Raw genomic sequence first — 22,509 nt, forward strand, 5'->3', positions numbered from 1 at the left:
ATAATTTGGGGAATTTGATAGCACTTACCATACGAAGACCTAATAACATTCAGTGTAATAAGGGTGCTATCTGTAATACGAATGGCTACTAGCCTTGTAAAAAGTGTATTGTTTTGCAAAAACGTAACAAATAAAAAAAGAAAAAACTTTATGAAAGGTAAGGAAAAAGTTATCATTAGTGATTTAATCACATTCCAAATGAAAGGTGTAATTTATTGTATAGAGTGTCCCTGTAAGGAAAGATACATTGGCAGAACAATTAGACCCCTGTATAAAAGAATTGGGGAACATATTAGAAATGTGAAGAAAAAGTGTACCAAACACCCCCTCTCTATACATTATATGAAAACACATGGAGGATCCTTCTCTAGTTCACAAGTTTGGGGGATCCAAAAAATAATGAAAGACTGGAGAGGAGGAGGGGGGGTTATTAAAAAATGTCGAGAGCAGAAAGCCAATGGATATTTGAATTAAATACTCTTAAGCCTTATGGATTAAACAATGACATTGAGTTTCTTGCTTTTAACTAAAGATAGTACATTTTATCCATTAGTATACCTATGTATTTGGTTATATAATAGTGAAAATTGTTTTTATATATATATATATATATATATATATTGCACCTATCTTTCAAAAAAAAAAATTTCAGCGAGATGTATATGCGCGCTGCCATTAGGATCCGCGTCACTTCCGGTCCCGCGGCACTTATCACCGCTCACTTGGAGGTTTAAAAAGCCCACCCTATCACAGCTCAGTCACGCCATTCACCACAGCGACTCCGCTATCCGCAGGCGTGCAGTATTCACTTTCTCAACCTGGTCAGGTGTTTTCCCTCCAGTGACTCCTGATTATTCATGGTTGGACTTATACTTTTTAACATAATGTATTCACCATTGTGCCTCTTTCTCATCACAGATCCCTCACCTGCTCTGCACAGCATTTCACAGCTGATTATCTGTTTTCTTTGTGTCCAGCACGTTTGACAGTGTATACATGAGGAAGGTCATATAGACCGAAATGTCGATGATATTGATATGATACACTATACCAATTAAAGGAATCATCTTTTTTTCACTACAATATTGAGTGCCGGAGTCTTCTTTCTATATAAATACGAAGTTCGACCCTATCTGACAACCAATCATAACCCACTGGGGGGAGCACAGACATCACTAGGGGGAGGCACAGACATCACTGGGGGGCTGCACACAACACTTGCGGAGCCCTGAGATCACTGGGGGGACACAAACCTGGGGGCAATACACAGCACTGAGGGTTGCATGCAACTCTGAGGGGGGGTGGTACACAGAACTAAAGGGGGCGGGCCACAAAGAAGCACTGGGCGGGGAACACAGCAGCAGAGGGCAGGCACTGGACACACAGCAGCGCCGGACTCACAGCACTGGAGAGCAGGCACCGGAGGGCGGGCACACACCGCTGGAAGCTATGAAGCTGCTGTGGGATGGAATCACAGAGCGCTAAACCTGCCCACAAAATAACTCCTAAGCAAGCTGGCACTGGACAGCGGGAGAACCCACTAGTATGCACAAGCAGAGCATGTGGGGATTTAAAGGGCCGGTGGACTGCAAGACAGCAGTGGCGGCTTGAACACTGCTGTCCCCCGCAATCTGCCCAGGGGTCTCAGAAAAGGTCATGGCGGGCCGCATGCTTCCCGCAGGCCTGAGGTTCCCCACTTCTGAGGTAAACACTGCTTACTTTTCAGATTAAATATATAAAATTAATAGTGTATGGCTTCAGGATGTGGTTTATAGATTAAGAGGAACAAAGCTACTTGTAACGTGTGCCCAATTGACCTGTATAAGCAGAGACCCTTATTCCAGCGATGTGTCACTTACTTTGCTGCTTGCTGAAGTTTTGATAAAAATCAGTTTTATCTGCTTAAGATCTACCAGTTCTTGAAATGCTCTTGTATAACCCTCCCACATCACTGATTAGCTGCTGTGTACAATAAGCATAGACAGAAAGCTGCCAATCAGGGGTGGGGTGGGGTCATACAGAGCTTATGGAGAACGAGAATACATGGCAGCAGGTTTACTTGGATTGAGATTAAGAGGGTGTCAGCTCGAAACGCGTACCATCACCACATCTCATCATTCATGGGGATTTTATATCCTGGATGTGATTGACATTGGATTTTTAATGGAATATAAATAAAAGTCAAGTTTTATATATATTGAACACGAGTGCTGGATCTTCTCTGTTTTCATGGCAGCAGGTTTACTAGTTCTCTAGTGATAATTCCCTAGCGGTAATACAGTGTTTTATCAAAACTACAGCAAGCAGCCCAGTAAGTGACACATCATTGGAATCAGAGTCCCTGTCTTTATATTATTCTGCCGTTTAATTATGAGTTAAACACTTAGTGACAGAACCCCATTAATTCCGAAAACCCCAGCAGAGGTATCACACGTTACTTGCTCTTCACCGACTCTGAGTTAAGCCAAGTATGTGAGACTTTTCAAAGTTTGTGTGACCTTTCTTGGTATAAAAGTGTGATGAATTGGGACCGGAATGTCTTAATAACTTCCACATAGCTAGGTGTCACGGGTGACAGACAGTCATGTGGTTTCTTGCCATCAATGCTCACAGCGTCCGTACAGAATGCATTCCTGCTGGATTTATCTCTCTCCCTTTTGGACCCAGCAGGAGCTCGACTTCCACCCACCTGTTGATTATCAGTATTCCCTTTGTGTTTAAATTCCCATTCCTTCCTTTGGATTGTGCTGGAGATATTTTCAGTTCCTTCAAACCGAGGTTGCAAGCAGGTGGCTTGTTCTCCTCTGTGGTGTTGTTGCTGAAAGCTCTGCTGAACTCCTTCCTGACACATTAATGATAAGTAGATCATGCATTTCCTCGTGTCCCGTCCCCCCTGTGTCTTCTATAGTTGTTTAGTGGGGTTGACAAAGAGCTCATCCCATCTGTTCCCTCTTTAGGGCCCAGCATTAGGATACCTAGGGTCAGGTATCCGGCTTGGCACATAGGTGCTGAACCTATTTCGGGTGATAAGGGACCCCAGGGAGCAGCAGTAGGTTCAGTCAGGGATCACCTTCTTCCTAGACACAGGGTTTCCCTTCCATTCCCTTCCTCCGTGCGCTTGGTACTTCCCCGTACCTAGCGTAACACTAGGATGCAGTGTGATTCAATTCTCCCCTCCCTATTTTTGTGTGAAATGTCTACAGCTCTGCCTCAACTCGAGGTTCTGAGGCAAAATCATCACATCTAAACAACAGAAAGCCAGGCATGAAGAATATATATTTACAAGCATTTATTAACAAAACAACAAGCTTTGAAATGCAATTATATACAATGTGATATACTTCAATACTCACTCTTCAATATTCACTGCTCCTCACTCCCATAATCGCGTCTACCTCCCGGCACTGAAGCCGGCATCGAGGGGTGGGTAGAATTGTGTGTGGGGAGCAGTGAATATTCATCCTCTTTAATAGCAGGCACATGACCACCCAGCTGCCAACTAAATCCTGCAGTTGGGTGATCACGCGTGTCTGCTATTAGAGAATGAATATTCACTGATCCTCAAGTCCATAATTCCGGGTGTGGGGAGCAGTGAATATTCCGGCAGCTGATGTCCGCATGTAACTGCAGGTGCATGGCAGTGACGTCAAGCAACGCACCGCTTACACACTGAATTCACTTGCAGTCACCAAAGACAACACCGCACACTGGGGGAGCAGAGGGATGGTGAGTATAATCATTTTTTTTTGTCTGCAGTGTGATGAGGGATATATACCTGGATGACAGCAGGGAGAGATAGATCATTCGTGCAACCTGCAGCCCAAGAGGTAAGGGGCCCATTTTCACCTGTACATAACTAGATGGGAATCATATATACAGTGCCTACAAGTAGTATTCAACCCCCTGCAGATTTAGCAGGTTTGATAAGATGCAAATAAGTTAGAGCCTGCAAACTTCAAACAAGAGCAGGATTTATTAACAGATGCATAAATCTTACAAACCAACAAGTTATGTTGCTCAGTTAAATTTTAATAAATATTCAACATAAAAGTGTGGGTCAATTATTATTCAACCCCTAGGTTTAATATTTTGTGGAATAACCCTTCTTTGCAATTACAGCTAATAATCGTCTTTTATAAGACCTGATCAGGCCGGCACAGGTCTCTGGAGTTATCTTGGCCCACTCCTCCATGCAGATCTTCTCCAAGTTATCTAGGTTCTTTGGGTGTCTTATGTGGACTTTAATCTTGAGCTCCTTCCACAAGTTTTCAATTGGGTTAAGGTCAGGAGACTGACTAGGCCACTGCAACGCCTTGATTTTTTCCCTCTTGAACCAGGCCTTGGTTTTCTTGGCTGTGTGCTTTGGGTCATTGTCTTGTTGGAAGATGAAATGATGACCCATCTTAAGTTCCTTGATGGAGGAGCGGAGGTTCTTGGCCAAAATCTCCAGGTAGGCCGTGCTAGCCATCTTCCCATGGATGCGGACCAGATGGCCAGGCCCCTTGGCTGAGAAACAGCCCCACAGCATGATGCTGCCACCACCATGCTTGACTGTAGGGATGGTATTCTTGGGGTCGTATGCAGTGCCATCCAGTCTCCAAACGTCACGTGTGTGGTTGGCACCAAAGATCTCGATCTTGGTCTCATCAGACCAGAGAACCTTGAACCAGTCTGTCTCAGAGTCCTCCAAGTGATCATGAGCAAACTGTAGACGAGCCTTGACATGACGCTTTGAAAGTAAAGGTACCTTACGGGCTCGTCTGGAACGGAGACCATTGCGGTGGAGTACGTTACTTATGGTATTGACTGAAACCAATGTCCCCACTGCCATGAGATCTTCCCGGAGCTCCTTCCTTGTTGACCTTGGGTTAGCCTTGACTCTTCGGACAAGCCTGGCCTCGGCACGGGTGGAAACTTTCAAAGGCTGTCCAGGCCGTGGAAGGCTAACAGTAGTTCCATAAGCCTTCCACTGCCGGATGATGCTCCCAACAGTGGAGACAGGTAGGCCCAACTCCTTGGAAAGGGTTTTGTACCCCTTGCCAGCCTTGTGAACCTCCACGATCTTGTCTCTGATGGCCTTGGAATGATCCTTTGTCTTTCCCATGTTGACCAAGTATGAGTGCTGTTCACAAGTTTGGGGAGGGTCTTAATTAGTCAGAAAAGGCTGGAAAAAGAGATAATTAATCCAAACATGTGAAGCTCATTGTTCTTTGTGCCTGAAATACTTCTTAATCCTTTAGGGGAACCAAACAGAATTCTTGTGGTTTGAGGGGTTGAATAATAAATGACCCTCTGAATAAACTTTTCACAATTTAAAAAAAAAAAAAAGAAATAACATTCTTTTTTGCTGCAGTGCATTTCACACTTCCAGGCTGATCTACAGTCCAAATGTCACAATGCCAAGTTAATTCCGAATGTATAAACCTGCTAAATCTGCAGGGGGTTGAATACTACTTGTAGGCACTGTAAATGACATATTCCAGAATGGGCCCAGGATGGGGACCATATGCACCAGCATGAGCCCAGGATGAGGGCCTTATTTACCAGGATGAGAGCTATACATACCAGGATGAGCACCATATATACCAGGATGGGGATCATATATACCAGGATGAGCCCAGAATGAAGGCTATATATACCATGATGATTGCCATATATACCAGGATGAGAGCTATACATACCAGGATGTGAGGCATATATACCAGGATAGGGATCATATATACCAGGATGAGCCCAGGATAAGCGCCAGATATACCAGGATGCGAGCCATATACACCAGGAGAAGACAAAGATAGGGAACATATTTACTAGGAAGAACCACATATACACCAGAATGATCGACACATGGAACTGAAAGTGGCCCAGGATGGGGGACATTAGTATAGAATTGGGGGATATTGCCCCCATAATAGTTAGCAGCAGATTCCCCGCCATAAGTGCATCATGACTATATTTTTTGCTACATACTTTTCCCTATTTTCCTCCTCTAAAACCTAGGTGTGTCTTATGGTCATAATAATACAGTAAGTTTAAAAAGAAAGAAAATGGTGCTTTCCCTGACCAATTCTTACTTGAGCAATTGATTTTAGGATAAAACCCTTTGAATTATGGTACATCATGATGGCTTCTCCCATTATACTCATCTGACAACAGAACCTGACTAATGATAAAAACATTTGCACAATTGTGAATGCAAGAATGGCTCCTCTACTGTGTGGGTTTTCTCATGGTCAATAAGAATTGATTTACCAGTTAAACATTTCAATTATTCACAACATGATAAAGGTTCCTTCCATGTGCGGCTTCTTCAGATGTTTAATGAGATCTGATTTCTGAGAATAACATTTTCCACATTCAGAACATAAAAATGGTTTATCCCCTGCGTGAGCCTTTCCATGGTTAACAAGAGTTGATTTCCTAGTAAAACATTTACCACATTCCAGGCATGAAAATGGCTTCTCCCCTGTGTGAGATATTTCATGCGTAACAAGATCTGATTTCCAAACAAAACATTTCCCACACTCTGAACATGAAAATGGCTTCTCCCCTGTGTGAATTTTCTGATGTCTAACAAGTTCTGATTTGAGAATAAAACATTTCCCACATTCTGAACATGAATATGGCTTCTCCCCTGTGTGAGTTTTCTGATGTCTAACAAGTTTTGATTTATGAATAAAACATTTCCCACACTCTGAACATGAAAATGGTTTCTCCCCTGTGTGAGTTTTCTGATGTCCAAGAAGGTCTGATTTGTAAATAAAACATTTCCCACACTCTGAACATGAAAATGGCTTCTCCCCTTTGTGATATTTTTGATGATAAATAAGGTTTGATTTTCGAGCAAAACCTTTCTTACATTCTGGACATGAAAACAGATTTTCATGTGTGTGAACCTTTTGATGGGCAACTAGATTTGATTTCCCAGTAAAACATTTCCCACATTCTGAACATGAAAATGGCTTCTCACCTGTGTGAGTTTTTTGATGGGCAACAAGATTTGATTTCCTGGTAAAACATTTCACACATTTTGAACATGAAAATGGTTTCTCCCCTGTGTGAATTTTCTGATGTCTAGTAAGGTGTGATTTGTGAATAAAACAGTTCCCACACTGAGAACATGAAAATGGTTTCTCTCTTGTAGGAGCCATTTCATGTTCCACATCCCTTCTGTAACTTTTATTTTGCTTACAATTCTGTGATAAATCGGAATTTTGGACTTGTTTGAAAAGATCAGATGATAGAGCTTTCCAAGGAAGGGCTGGAGGTATATTTGGGACAACAGCATGCTCTTCATATGTATCATGTGTGATACATTCATCATCTGTTATAAATTCTGAAGATATTGGAGGTCCATGTAAACTCCCAATACAGTCATCTGCGAAAATAAACACAATGTTATTAGTTTATAATGATATTATCTTGAAAGTACACTTATTTTTTTAAACCATAACATCAGAAATTAAATTAGCAAAACATGTATTCTGAATCTGTTTTCCAATTTCGACATCTAAGAGTTACATCTTCGTTAATTTGGATCTCCCATTCTTATCACCAGTTCTCTGGAATGTGCTACAGTAATCTGATTGATTGTCACAATGTAACTGCAGGATAATGAGGGACAGGGGGCTCCTATACTGTCTTTCATACTAGGGCACCCTAAGCTATTCCTAACCTCTGGATTACCCCTGAAGTTGGAGATGGCGGAGTCCCATGCCTTACTACATTTCCTGACCAGATCTAATCTGTTATATCCCTGGGGAAGGAAGGGGCAGGCATGTGATGGAAACACAGATTAAGGCTATGTCCGCACTTTGCGTCATCCAAAACGCATGTCAAAACGCACCCTCTGGCAATAATTGATTTTGCCCAAAGTTGCTTTTGACCACAAAATTGCGCTAAAAACGCATGCGTATTTACCGCGTTTGTGATGCGTTTTTAGCGCTTTTTAGATGCTTTTCAATTGCGTTTTGATAGATGCGTTTTGAACATAAAGACACTGCTTAATAAAGTTGAAACAGTCAAACTTAATGAAAAAAAGGAAAAAAAAGAAACAAATCTATATTTTTAAGGAAAAAAAGGAAATAGATATATTTCATATAATTATTGCGGTAATATTAAATTTATCGCAAAAATAGCCAAAAAATAATAATTTTCTTTAATTAAATTGTCGGACTGTGTGTCTGTGTAAAGGGACTTATGATTTCATTATTTAAATGTTCAAAAAGCATGCGTTTTTAAAGTTCAAAACGCATGATTTCTGCACTTGAAAAGCAGGTAAAACGCTGGAATTTTGATGTTTCTTGGTTTTTGCCATTTCTCATTGACTTCAATGTTAGCAAAACGCACCCAAAATGGCAAAAACAATTGACATGCTGCTTCTTTGAACGCATGGTTTTTGCCACAAAATAAACACTGCGTTTTTAAAAACAAAGTGCAGACAGGAAATCCACATTTTCCATAGACTTTGCTGGAAAATCAAAACGCATGCCTTTTGGCATGAAAACGCTGCAGTTCAAACGGACCTAAAAAGCACCTAAAACGCAGGTGGAAACGCAAAGTGCGGACACAGCCTAAGACAGACGGGACACATTGCAAACTCACAGAAATAAACAGTGAGAGACTAAGGAGAAAAGCAAGAGAAGGAAGGCAGCAACAAAAAGACAACAAGGGTTAACACCAGAACAGCTCACAGCAATACCACACAACAACCACCCGTAAGTCTGGATCACAACACCTCACCAGACTAGTATAGGTAACCTATACCTGGCATTAATAGAAAAGTCCAGCCAGCATATACAGAAGGGGAGCAAATGACACTGGCTCCACTACAGCATGTGATCAAGGACAGTAACAAGCAGCCCAGCAGACAATAACTCTTGTTACCCTGCCCAAGCCTGTAGTTCATACATAAATATAACACTGCACTCTCAATGGGCAAGAATGAATAAAGATATAACTCTTTTTCTCAATGTTAATAGATTTTTAATACAGAAGGCAAGATAGCAACAAATGAAAGACATGCGACACTTGCGACAATTAACGTTTCGGTCCTCCAGGACCTTGATCACATTAATCGCAGGAATAAAAAAAAATGGCAATACGGTGAGGTTTTTCCTGTTCCATCCACAGTGGAGTTCAGGGTAGGAATATCCCGTCCTTCCTGGGCAGTTAGGGAAAATGAATCGCCTGTATAGAAATGCAGGAAGATCCTTGAAGTAATTAATGCATCTGGAGCACATATTCATTTTATGAGCCCACTCATAAGATATATGCATTAATTACTTCAAGGATCTTCCTGCATTTTTCAGGGATTTTTGATCCTCTTACACTAGCACCTCCCCCATTCTTATAATTCTAAGTGTGTGCACACTATTGTCTTATTTTCAAGCCTGTGGTTCGACGCCAAAGTAGGTAGCAGGGTCTTGCGGTCTCTGCAGATAAACATTAGGGCTCCAAATCATCAAGACCGGCCATAGACACTGAAAAATGATGTCAGGGACTGGAGTGAGATTTCTGTAATAGGGAATGCCACAGTTTGCTACAAATTAGAGAAGCGGTGGCATCATAATAATAATTATAATAATTTTGTTATTAGAGAAGCATCACACCCTTCTTCTGGCCGTGCTCTGCCCATTTTGGCAAAGCTGGTTAAAATTGGTGTTAACACACACAGACACCAGCCTGTCGACTTTTCAGCTTTAGACTTCTGTAATTAAAGGGAACCTGTCACCAGTTTTTTGATTATTAAACCAAAAGTGTCACCTTCTGCAGCTCCTGGGCTGCTTTCTATGAAGGTGCACCTTGTTGCTGTCCCCACTTGCAGACCACAAAAAGAAATTTATAAAATCTCACTGTTTTGTATGCTAATGATCTGTGTTGGCTAGATGGGCAGGCTCTATTTGGCTCCTGTCCCTCCTTTTGGCCTTGCTTGCCGTCCTCCTGTCATGATTGACACGCCGCCGTCATCATACACGCCGCTGGCCAAGTCTCGCGCTGGCACAGATACATCACCGGCACGTGAGGGAAACTGTTTTTTGCTCGGCCCGTGATATGGGCAGAGCGAACTGAGCCTGCGCGAGACTTGGCCAGCAGCGTGCATGATGACTGTGTCGCGGGCGGGGAGGAGGGTGTCAGCACACTACGCTCACCCCTTCTGCTCGGGTCCGGCGGCTGCTGCTCAGTGGTGGCTCGAGCGGTGGGCCGGATCCCGGGGGTTTCTCGAGCGGCACTCCTCGCCCGTGAGTGAAAGGGGGTTGTTGGGTGTGGGAATTGTTTATTGTCCGTGACGCCACCCACGGTTGTGGTGATTTCACCACCGCTGCTCTATACGGGGCTCCCGGGGATGGTGATGCGGAGCAGCCAGGTGTTGTGTTGCCCCTCCGTGGGTAGGGGTTGGTGATCCCGGGGCCCGGTGATGGTTTGGAAGGTGCAGGGCCTGGTGGGCGCAGGGACGCGGGGGCAGCGCTGTGCCTTGCGGCACTGTGGTACTCACTCAGCCTGAGACGTTGACACAGTTTTTACGGTAAACCAAACGGCTGGATAGACGGTCCCACGGACGGCTGCACTTGCTCTCCCGGTGGGTGACGGTGATGTCCCTTTTCCTAGCACCTTGGTGTACTTGTTGGTTGCGATGGGACCCCACCAGTAACCCGCTCCCCGGCTTCAAGCTGGACCGGGGGAGCTCTACTCTTTGCCCGCAGGCGCTGGCCCTAAGAAACTGGTGCCTTGGCGGTGGCGGTGTCTCTCTTACACTGGCTGGGCTGTTGCCTTCAATCGGGACTTGGTTGTTGGGGGATCTACGTCCCCTTCACTGACGGATTCGGCAAATTATGGCGACTCCAAGCCTTGCCGGGGTCCGAGAGGCCCCTGCCCTGGTGCTGACTGTCCTTCGGAACACTGCTCCAGACCGCCGGGCACACAGCCTACGGGGTCCTTCCAGGAACTTCCAAACGGTCCCCCTTCAGACAGTCACCGCCGTTGCTGACCTTGCTGACCTGTCCTGCACTCAGCTGGACTACTTCAGGCTTTCTCTCTGTCACCACTCTTGCTTTCCTCCTTTACCACTTTACTTCTTTCTACCTTCACTTCCTTAACTCCTCTTTGCTGTTTACTCAAGCTCGTCCCTGAGCTGGCTCCACTCTAGCCCTCAGCTAGGCTTCAACTCTTCCACGTCCCTAGCTGGACTGACTGGTTTCTCCCGCCTCCAGAGCTGTGAACTCCTCGGTGGGCGGAGCCAACCGCCTGGCCCACCCCCTGGTGTGAACATCAGCCTCTGGAGGAAGGCAACAAGGATTTTTGGTTAGCTTAGATGTTCCTACCTGGGATGTAGGGTGTGGTGGTGTGTGACCTGTGACCCCTGGCTTGCCCAGGGCGACACAACTGTGGCATGTCAATAATGACAGGAGGCCGGCGAGCAAGGCCAAAAGTAGGGACAGGAGCCGAAATAGAGCCCTCCCATCTGGCCAACACAGCTCATTAGCATACAAAACGGTTATATTTTATAAAGTTCTTTTTGTGGTCTGCAAGTGGGGACAGCAACAAGGTGCACCTTCATAGAATGCAGCCCAGGAGCTGCAGAAGGTGACACTTTTGGTTTAACAGTCAAAAAACTGGTGCGTTTCCCTTTAAGAGATCTTTGATCACATGACATGATGTCAACAGGGTCCTTAAGCAGTCCTATAATCATCATATAAACACCGGGCCCTAGGAGAATGGGGGCCTGTGAAATTGTCCAGTTTGCTCTTGTGACACCCACCTGTAGCGGTCGCCTCCGCGACATCACTCCACCTCCAGGGACGCCACAGGGTCTTCACTTGGTTATCTCTGGCAACAGGTATGTCAGTTTTATATGTATAGGAGTCATGACGCCACTCACGGTTTGCGGTCAGGCTTATGGGTGACCGCCACTGCAGGTTTAACGAGCTTCTGGGGCTGATGGAGTCTGCAGTCGGGTGGTGTGGCCTCCCATGAGTGAGGCTGGCCCTGTGGCACGGGTGTATAGAACAACAGGTCTCAGAATACCTCAGTCTCAGTCCAAGGAGTCTTTCAACTTGTTTACTCACTTTTGATGTTTTGTGAGGTACTTGGGCGAGATTAGACCAGGTGGAACCAGGTATCCTTTAGGCCGGTCTAAGGGTAACCGTTAACTCGCCTTCCTAGCACTTCTTGTTTCGGATAACCCCTGACTTAAAGTACCGTGGGATTCATCAAGGGAAGTCGCTACTGCCTTTTCTCCCCTTTTTGGCCCGTTTGCCGGCAGCGTGGACCAAGGAAGATGGCTCCAGGCTCGATCCTCCTTATAGGCCCCCTCGTTACTGCTGAGGCTCGGACTCTAGTTGGTGCAGGACTTGTTGTTCCCCTCACCGGCAGGTTTAGCAAATCAGTAAATGGACGTCTACTCTAGGGACCTGTTCCCCATGCGTGCCTAGCCACCAGTAGTCCCCGTACTCGACTGCCTCTCTTCAGGTGTCTTTCAGACTGATTTGCTTATGACCGTTCTACCCTGCTAACGGCTACTTCACGTGCAAGGTCTTACTAGTGGCAGCGCACGTCCCACTTGCGACTGCCGCGCTTCCCTCTCAGACAGGCTCTCTCCTTTCCTGACAGCCGCTGCAACCTAGCTTCCAGCTCCTCCCCCTACACCCCTTGCTAAGATGTGGAGGCAAGCCCCCTCTTGGGTCTGCCCAAGGGTCACCTCTCAAGGTGTGGGAGACCTGGTTGCTATGTGTCTGTGCGTACACACCCTATTCCAGCCTTCAGGATTACCTGGAAGCACTGCCCCAGCATGGGTGCAGTACTCAGTGGCGCCTGACCAGGTCAGGGGCACCACACTCTCCCTTTACCCTAATGCCAGTCCTGCATGCCAGCCTGTGTCCTGTTCAGTTCTTTTAGACTTCTGCAATTAAGAGACCTTTGGTTACATCATGTCAAGACTCTGAAGTCATCTAAGGTCCTTAAACAATCTACCTCAGAATACAACTTATGGGAACCCTAAGGCTATGTGCGCTTGTGTGCATATTACATGCAGTTACGCTGCGATCTGCACCGCAGTGTAACTGCATGCGTCCTGCGTCCCCTGCACAATCTATGGAGATTGTGCAGGAGCCGTGCGCACGTGGCATATTAGAACGCAGCGATTGGGCTGCTGCCCGAATCGCTGCGTTCTAAGAAGTGACATGTCACTTCTTCCGTGCGCTTTGCATGCTGTCTATAGGGAGAGGTACCATGCAAAGCGCACGAATTCTGCAGGCACCATGCGCTTCAGAACGCACCTTTTCAGCTGCACTCTGAAGCGCACCTTTTCTTTGCGGTGCAGAGCGCACACGTGTGCACATAGTCTAAGAGAGTGCGACTCCTGAGAAATTGCGGTTAGACTCCTCCCAACGATGGCCCTGACTGTAACTAGGGTTTATTTATGGAGTAGGGCTTAAATTTCAACCATTCTCCAAAAATGCCATAAAATCATGCTAGAGATTATTTATGGTGTAGGTCGTCTTTTCGGGGGAACTGGGTATTCATGAACCCTCTGCAGGTCTTTAAGTTGCCTTCATAACGACATAGAGAAGGGACTAGAAACAAACAGCAGAAGAAGCAGAAGCAAAGAAAATACAGCTGAAAAAAAACCAGAGCAGAAAGTCTAAAAATGTAACCACAAAATTAGTGCAGAAAGTACATGAGTAGATATCTCTTACTGGATAGAGCTGGAGGAAACACATCCTGAGGAACATCGGGGTCTTCTTGGTTACAGTCCTGTGGGAGAAGAGGACGGGGACATCTCTCTGGTGTTGTCCTCTTACTGGATAGACCTGGAGGAGACACATACAGGGACTGAATTTATTCCTTACATACAGATAATTATAGGCCGTGTGTATTTAGTCCTGTCTATTACCTGGTGATGTGAGGGGCTGGGGAGCCTCCATCATGACGTCCTTGTACAGATCTTTGTGTCCTTCTAAATACTCCCACTCCTCCATGGAGAAATAGACGGTGACGTCCTGACACCTTATAGGAACCTGACACATACAATGATACCGTCACCCCCGATCCCTTCATAGCGTTACTGTATAATGTCCCAGCATTCCCAGCAGTGTCACCTCTCCAGTCAGCAGCTCAATCATCTTGTAGGTGAGTTCTAGGATCTTCTGGTCATTGATGTCCTCATGTATTGGGGAGTGAGGTGGAGGCCTCGTGATTGGGCTCAGGGGTCTTCCCCATCCCTCAGACACAGGGGCCTGACAGCGCTCACTAGAGGTCTTCTTCACTACTGTGTAATCCTGGTTATGGAGAGACACAGTAATCTCTTTCTCGTTTAAGATGAGTTTATGGACTGCAGTGTTTCCGATGCGTTTTTGCGTGCTATAAATGGTGATGCTGCCGCTGACGCGACTCCAGATGGGGTTTCTGATGCTAATACTAGTGCAGGAACAAGCGGAGCTAATTTACAACAAACTCTGTACGGTAAGCTGCGTATATAGCTATATATTTATATATGTGTGGTGTAGTAAACACTATTTCTTTATACGTGCAAAAGAGAGTGAAGATTTCATCTCACCGTTACAAGCCAAACACCGTTACATAGTTACATAGTTACTTAGGTTGAAAAAAGACCTAGGTCCATCTAGTTCAACCTTCCTCCACCAGTTCTACATTTAGTCACTAAGTCATTTATAACCAACAATGTTTTGTGTACTGAGGAAATCATCCAGCCCTTTTTTAAAAGCTGTTATAGTATCTGCCATTACTACCTCTTGTGGTCGGCATTCCACAGTCTGACCGCTCTAACTGTAAAGAACCCTTTCCTGTTTAGCTGTTGGAATTGCTTTTCTTCCACTCGCAGTGAGTGCCCCCTGGTCCTTAGTATTGTCTTTGGAAGAAATAAGTCATGTGCCAGTCCTTTATATTGACCACACATGTATTTATACATATAAATGAGATCTCCTCTGAGACGTCTTTTTTCTAAGCTAAACATATCTAACTTTTTCAACCTGTCATCATATGGGAGGCCTTCCATTCCTTGTAGTAGTCTAGTTGCCCGCCTTTGAACTGACTCTAACTTCTGAATGTCCTTTTTAAAATGTGGAGCCCAAAACTGGATCCCGTATTCCAGATGTGGCCTTACAAGTGATTTATAGAGGGGTAACAATACGTTGGGATCACGGGATCTAATCTCTCTTTTTATACACCCTAAAATCTTGTTTGCTTTAGCAGCTGCTGCTTGACATTGAGTGCTGCTGCTCAGCTTATTTGTAATGAGAATACCCAAGTCCTTTCCTGTTCTGTAGTCCCTAGTTTACTTCCATTTAATGTATATGCAGCTATAGGATTACTCCGTCCTAGGTGCATTACTTTACATTTATCAACATTAAATCTCATTTGCCAAGTATCTGCCCATTCTGACATCTTATCCAGATCTTTTTGTAATATTGTACTATCCAGGTCAGTTTTTTTTGTGTGCGCATTCAGATTCAGCGCACGGAAAGATCTGCTGCTGAGTGTCCTGGAATCATATTGAAAGGAAGGAAATCCAGCGCAATCCTTGGGGTATATTAAAAAATCCAAATTTGTTTGCAAAAATAGTTAAAATACAGTGGTGTGGCTGTAAAATTGCAGGGGGGGTATGCCTCGAAGAACTACGCGTTTCGACACATAGTCTTAGTCTTGTTCAAATGAGAAATGGGAAATCAGTTGTTTTAAAGGAGACACACACACACTCATACTAATCAACAGCATGTGTGTGTTGCTGCAAAAAATCCCTGCCAAGATTATGGCATGAACGAATAAAGAGGCACAAATGTAAAAATATACAATTCAACAACTGAAACTAGAGAAATAAATTGATTAAAAATTATCCATAAAGCAATATGGGATAATATATGTATGGGTCTGCGGTTCTGTTTTTTCGCAATAGACATATTCATTCCATAGTATAAATCAAAAATAAATACATAGATATGAATATTCATGAATTCATATGGGTTTTATAGATTTTAATTATATGATTCATATGAGTGTAGATATATGATTGAGGTAGTTAATATAACAGAGTCTAAATATAAGTTGTAATATTTAATCTCTTAATATCTATTTATGATATGCCAAATAAACCCAATATGAGTACCGTATATACTGGCGTATAAGACGACTTTTTACCCCCTTAAAATAATGGCTACAGTGGGGGGTCGTCTTATACGCCGGATATACAGGGGGGGGGGGGTGTATGTACACTGCAGCGTCCAGGGGAGGTGGGGGCAGCAGCTCTGGAGCACAGGGGCACGCTGCGGCCTGCATCCTTTGATCTCCTGCACCCGCTCATATAATATGCACAGCCGCTGTCCATCTCCAATGGTGCTGAAATCGCACGCAGTGAGGGGCTGGGGCAGCGGTGCATATTCTATGAGCCTGCGTCCCAGTGTGATCGCACATGCCCACCCCTGTGTTAGATTTGGCCCCCAGGCTGCTGCTCATTCTAAAATAAAAAAGCTTTACTTACCCCTGCAGCGTTTCTCCCCGTGTCCCTGCTTCCACTGTGATCAGGCAGAGAGCTCAGGCTGCTGTGCCGATCACATGACCGCACTGACAACCAGGAAGTGGAAGAACAGAAGCACGGAGCAGACAGGAGGGAGCTCAGCGCTGGAGGAGATAAGGAAAGAGGGTTTTATTTTACTTTGGGCAGCAGCCTAGGGGCCATATCTGACACAGGGGGACTTGTGCGATCTATAGGGGCCATGGGCAGCACTATGGGGGAGATATCTAACACAGGGGGACTTGTGCGATCTATATAGGGGCCATGGGCAGCACTATGGGGGAGATATCTAACACAGGGGGACTTGTGCCCATTATGGGCCCCGGTGAGCTGCTTCTAACCCCCCAGATGTATGCCCTGCCAATCCCCCCCCCGCCGATGCCGCGGGTGCTGTACCCGCCGAGCCGCGGGTGCAGGCCCCACAGAGCAGCAGAGTTGTGTGTATTTGTCTGTATGTAGCAGAGTTGTATGTGTTTGTCTGTATGTAGCAGAGTTGTATGTGTTTGTCTGTATGTAGCAGAGTTGTATGTGTTTGTCTGTATGTAGCAGAGTTGTGTGTATTTGTCTGTATGTAGCAGAGTTGTGTGTGTTTGTCTGTATGTAGCAGAGTTGTGTGTGTTTGTCTGTATGTAGCAGAGTTGTATGTGTTTGTCTGTATGTAGCAGAGTTGTATGTGTTTGTCTGTATGTAGCAGAGTTGTATGTGTTTGTCTGTATGTAGCAGAGTTGTGTGTGTGTGTTTGTCTGTATGTAGCAGAGTTGTGTGTGTTTGTCTGTATGTAGCAGAGTTGTGTGTGTTTGTCTGTTTGTAGCAGAGTTGTGTGTGTTTGTCTGTATGTAGCAGAGTTGTGTGTGTTTGTCTGTATGTAGCAGAGTTGTGTGTGTTTGTCTGTATGTAGCAGAGTTGTGTGTGTTTGTCTGTATGTAGCAGAGTTGTGTGTGTTTGTCTGTTTGTAGCAGAGTTGTGTGTGTTTGTCTGTATGTAGCAGAGTTGTGTGTGTTTGTCTGTTTGTAGCAGAGTTGTGTGTGTTTGTCTGTTTGTAGCAGAGTTGTGTGTGTTTGTCTGTTTGTAGCAGAGTTGTGTGTGTCTGTTTGTAGCAGAGTGTAGTACCATTGTTTCAGTCCAGTTGTGGCTTTATACAGCAGGGAGGAGCATTCCTTGCTGTACTAAGTGAACATTGGAGCGATTGATCTGTCAATGGCCCTTTAAAAACATATTGTACGGCTCTCACGGAATTAAAATTAACATGTTGCAATCAAAGCAGACTTTTTTTCATTTGGGAGCGGGGTAGTCTTATACAGTGAGTATATCCCAAATTCTATATTTTTAGGGCAGAAGTTGGGGGTCGTCTTATACGCCCAGTCGTCTTATACGCCGGCATATACGGTAATCACTATTTGGATGGATACATATGATGCGATCAAAAAATAACGCAGATCCATACTAAAAACACATGCACCCACAGTACATTTAAGAGAGAAGACTAAGTTCGCACAGGAAGGATAAATGAGATCGTGGTGTGTTTATACAAGGAAAAATAGCTAAGTCGCAAAGGGGTGAAGAGAAAACCTAAGAGTGCACTGGAATTTATAAGTTAGTAGCGGTTTATCAGGAATGCGACTCCAAAGTGGTCCCAGACTGAAACATGAAAGACACTATCAGGCACATGGAATGATTCTCACAGATCGAATCTTAAAGATTCATACAAGGAAAAGCCGCATCAAATGAACAGGGGCAATATTAGACCATAGGTTTTTATAACATTTTAGTGTTACATGAATATAGATTATAAGGGATAAAAGCAGATCGCGTTGTTAATTGCGGTCTGTCCTTTAAGTCACACAAATTTGTTATCGTGTAACACAAGATATTATAAGATCATGGAATGATTCCCATAAATACTAGCTAGAAAATTCACTTGGGGCAAAAAAGCTACATGTAATATATAGAAGCAATACGGGATTATAAATTTTTCTTTAATAATATAAGATTATTTTAATATAAATTATAAAGAGTAATTTTAATCTGACACATCATGTTCTCTACTTAAATCTGTCTATTAAAGTGTATATAGTATTTCCAGCATTGGTATAAAGGGAATAGTCTTTGTTCCCCCTATAGGGCTAACAAAATCAACACATGAAGTAAGATGGATTAGAAAATAGGGGAGGGGGAAGGGGGGGAGGAAAGAGGGAAGAGAGAGAGGGGGGGGGGATACAGGAGAGAGTCGTCAATAATGGAGAATGAGATCCTGGCGATTATTCATTCCAAAAGGATATCTACATTCCAAAGTAAGGATCCAATATGTTTCCCTGTTCAGCAGCTTTCTCCTATAATCTCCCCCTCCAGTTGGTCTATGAACCCTCTCAATCCCCATAAATTGAAAGCTTTGGAGGTCTCCTCCATGTACATTTTGAAAATGTCTCGAGACTGCTGATATAGGTGTAGCCAGGGGATAAACTGAGTCAGATAGGTGGCGCCATATTCTATTTTTCAATGGGCCCGTAGTGCATCCCGTATACTGAATATTACATTTATTACAGGTGATAAGGTAAACTACATGGTCTGTGTTGCAATTTATAAAATCATTAACTTTATATTCTCTCAAATTTTTTAAACATTTGATGGTGCGGCTTTTCAATGCATGGAGACATGCCTTACATTTTGTGGCTCCACATTTGAAGTAACCTTTTAAATCCAACCAGGTGGTGTTCAAATGTGTTTTTTTATCATGATTAATGAATAGGCTGGGAGATAGTAAGTTGTTTAGTGTGGGAGCTTTCCTAGCAATAAATTTAATACCTTTTTTCGTTATATTTTTTAGTTTGGCATCCTCATCAAGAATTGGTAAAAATTTTTCACTATACTAGTAATTTGTGAGAACTGGTTACTAAAGTTTGTTATAAATTTAACCCCACTACTAGTATGCATGTCAGTTGGTGATGTGGTTTTTTACTAGAAGATCTTGTCTGTCCATTTTGTCCACAATGTGTTTTGCTCTGTTCAGTGTCCAATTTTTATATCCTCTGTTTCTTAGTCTGGTACAGACTCCTCAATAAGATAGTCTGTGTGGGCAGTGCAATTCCTCTTGGTATGGATCAATTCCCCTATAGGGATATTCCTTATTGTATGTGATGTGATGTGTGGCAGGAGTCAGCAGTTAGGATGGAGTTACAGGCTGTGGGTTTTCTATATGGTGTAATAATTAATTGATTATGTTTTCCCACTGTTAGTGTAATATCCAAAAAATTATTTTTTATGGGGTGTGAGTCTGTTGTAAATTTTAAGTTGAAATCATTGGAGTTGATATAGTTGGTAAAATCAAGAATCCTGTCCGGTGCACCAACCCATATCAGCAGCAAGTCATCCAGATATCTGCCATACCAATGGATGCTGCTGCTGAAAGGGTTGGCGTCACCAAACAAGAACTCCTCCTCCCACCTCGCCATCACAATATTTGCTAGCGAGGGGGAGAAGCGAGCTCCCATGCTGACTCCCCTTCGCTGTAAGAAAAATTTGTCATCAAATAAAAAATAATTATGTACCAAGAGGAATTGCACCGCAGTCACCAGAAAATCTTTCAACACTGTTGAGTATCCACTAAATCTGTCTAGGTGCTGTTCCAGACACTTGATGGCAACATTACGTGGTATTGATGGATACAACGAAATCACATCACATGATACCCACAAATAGTGTTCTTTCCATTCAAAATTGTCTAACGCTTTTACTATTTCTTTGGTGTCTTTCATGAACCCTGGGATAGCAAAAGTCAGGGGGTGTAGGAATTGATCTACCCATCCTCCCAATTTTCCCCCCAAAGACCCTGCTCAACTCTGTCAACTCCTGTACCACCAGTTCCTGAAAGGTATCCAATATGTGGGGACGTGACTGTATAGGATAGTAATTTGGGTTAGACAAATTAATATGTGACTTGATATCATGAACATTAATATCTTTATCAAAATCAGTCTGCAACAATCTAAGGTCCATTAATGCTTTCTCTTCTTGAAAGAGAGGAAAGGCAGGTTCTGGAGGCATTGTGTCCATGGTAGATGTTTCTGATGTAGAGGTATCCGTTTGTTGAGAAAAATGACAGTTTAATGTCATGTTTCTCGCAAATTTATTGAGATCCAATATTGTGTGGAACATCTCGAAATTCGTGTTTGGGGAAAACCCCAGCCCTTTACTGAGTAGGGAGATCTGATCTGATGAAAGAACATAGCTGGACAAGTTCCAAACAGGTACATCTGGGGAGTCGGTATTTAATATAGAATATTTTTTGTGTTTCCTCCCGGCCCGCCTTTGTCGTTTTTTGGCACATTTTTATATTGCGAGTGATGAGCATTCTTGTTCTTGTAATTGGTTTTATGATGAGATTTAGATCTCGTTTATCATAACAGGAATATCAGTAGATGATATAGAGGTATCCAGATTGCTATCAGAGGTTGAAGCGAAAGAAGTAGTCAGGTCGTTATCAGACTTATCAAAGCTTAGGGTACCGTCACACTTTAGTGACGCAGCAGCGATCCCACCAGCGATCTGACCTGGTCATGATCGCTGCTGCGTCGCTACATGGTCGCTGGTGAGCTGTCAAACAGGCAGATCTCACCAGCGACCAGTGACCAGCCCCCAGCGACGTGCAAGCGACGCTGCGCTTGCAGGGAGCCGGCGTCTGGAAGCTGCGGACACTGGTAACCACGGTAAACATCGGGTATGGTTACCCGATATTTACCTTGGTTACCAGCGCACACCGCTTAGCGCTGGCTCCCTGCACTCGTAGCCACAGTACACATCGGGTTAATAAGCAAACCTTTGCCAATTTATCCGATGTGTAATCCGGCTATGCATGCAGGGAGTCGGCACTGGCAGCGTGAGAGCTGCAGACACTGGTAACGAAGGTAAATATCGGGTAACCACCTTGGTTACCCGATTTTTACCTTAGTTACAGCTTACTGCAGGCTGCCAGACGCCGACTCCCTGCACATTCAGATCTTTGCTCTCTTGCTGTCACACACAGCGATGTGTGCTTATCAGCGGGAGAGCAAAGACCAAAAAATGACCCAGCTCTGTGTGTAACGAGCAGCGATCTCACAGCAGGGGCCAGATCGCTGCTCAGTGTCACACAGAGCGAGATCGCTAATGAGGCCACTGCTGCGCCACAAAAACCGTGACTCAGCAGCGATCTCGTTAGCGATCTCGCTGTGTGTGAAGTACCCCTAAAAGAACATCACCCTCACCATCCCCCACACCAGTGGTGACTCCAGGCTCAACCTCCCTGAAGGGCATTCAGAAATTCTTCAAAGAGGAACATTGTCTCGAAACATTGGCCACTGCTGCATGCTTCCTATCCCTCTGTAACTGAATTTTCAGTGCCTCCACTGTTCTGTCACAAGAGACCCAAAAACTTGAGGAACAACTTAGTCAGGGCAGACATCGGGCCCGTCTCTACCGGTTTATGCCAGACCTTTCTAGGTATTCCCAAGAAGGGTAATCTCCCATGCTTGCACTGCAACAATCTTTTTCGTGGGGATTCCTTCACTCACCCACACACTGGGAAGGTTTACCAGATCCATGACTATCTCACCTGCGATTCATCATTTGTTGTCTATCTGATAAAATGCCCATGTGATCTTGGATATGTTGGGGAGACAACCCAACATATCCGAGACAGGATAAACAAGCACAAGTCTACCATCAGGTGTAAATGTGTCGCCCTGGGCAAGCCAGGGGACACAGGTCACACACCATCACACCCCACATCCCAGGTAGGCACATCAAAGCTGAACCAAAAACCCTTGTTGCCTTCCTCCAGAGACTGATGAGACACACCAGGGGGTGGGCCAGGCGGTTGGCTCCGCCCACCGAGGAGATCACAGCTCTGGAGGCGGGAGAAACCAGGCAGATAGAGAGAAGAGTTAGAGTCTGGAGGAGGAAGTGGAAGGAGTGGAGGAGTAGCCAGCGAGGGCTAAAGTAAACAGCAAAGT

At 44.4% G+C, this 22,509-nt stretch overlaps 1 protein-coding gene across 1 annotated transcript in view; it reads right to left on the minus strand.

The window, feature by feature from the left end:
* LOC142312468 (uncharacterized) overlaps positions 1-22,509 on the minus strand; it is a 419,059-nt gene that overhangs the window by 48,658 nt on the left and 347,892 nt on the right. The window contains exon 10 of the mRNA XM_075351408.1: positions 6,326-7,071. Within this exon, the coding sequence (XP_075207523.1) occupies positions 6,326-7,071 (746 nt within the window). The remainder of the gene's footprint in view (positions 1-6,325; positions 7,072-22,509) is intronic.

The sequence above is a fragment of the Anomaloglossus baeobatrachus genome, chromosome 5 (genome assembly GCF_048569485.1).
Source record: "Anomaloglossus baeobatrachus isolate aAnoBae1 chromosome 5, aAnoBae1.hap1, whole genome shotgun sequence".
Classification (NCBI taxonomy): Eukaryota; Metazoa; Chordata; class Amphibia; order Anura; family Aromobatidae; genus Anomaloglossus; species Anomaloglossus baeobatrachus.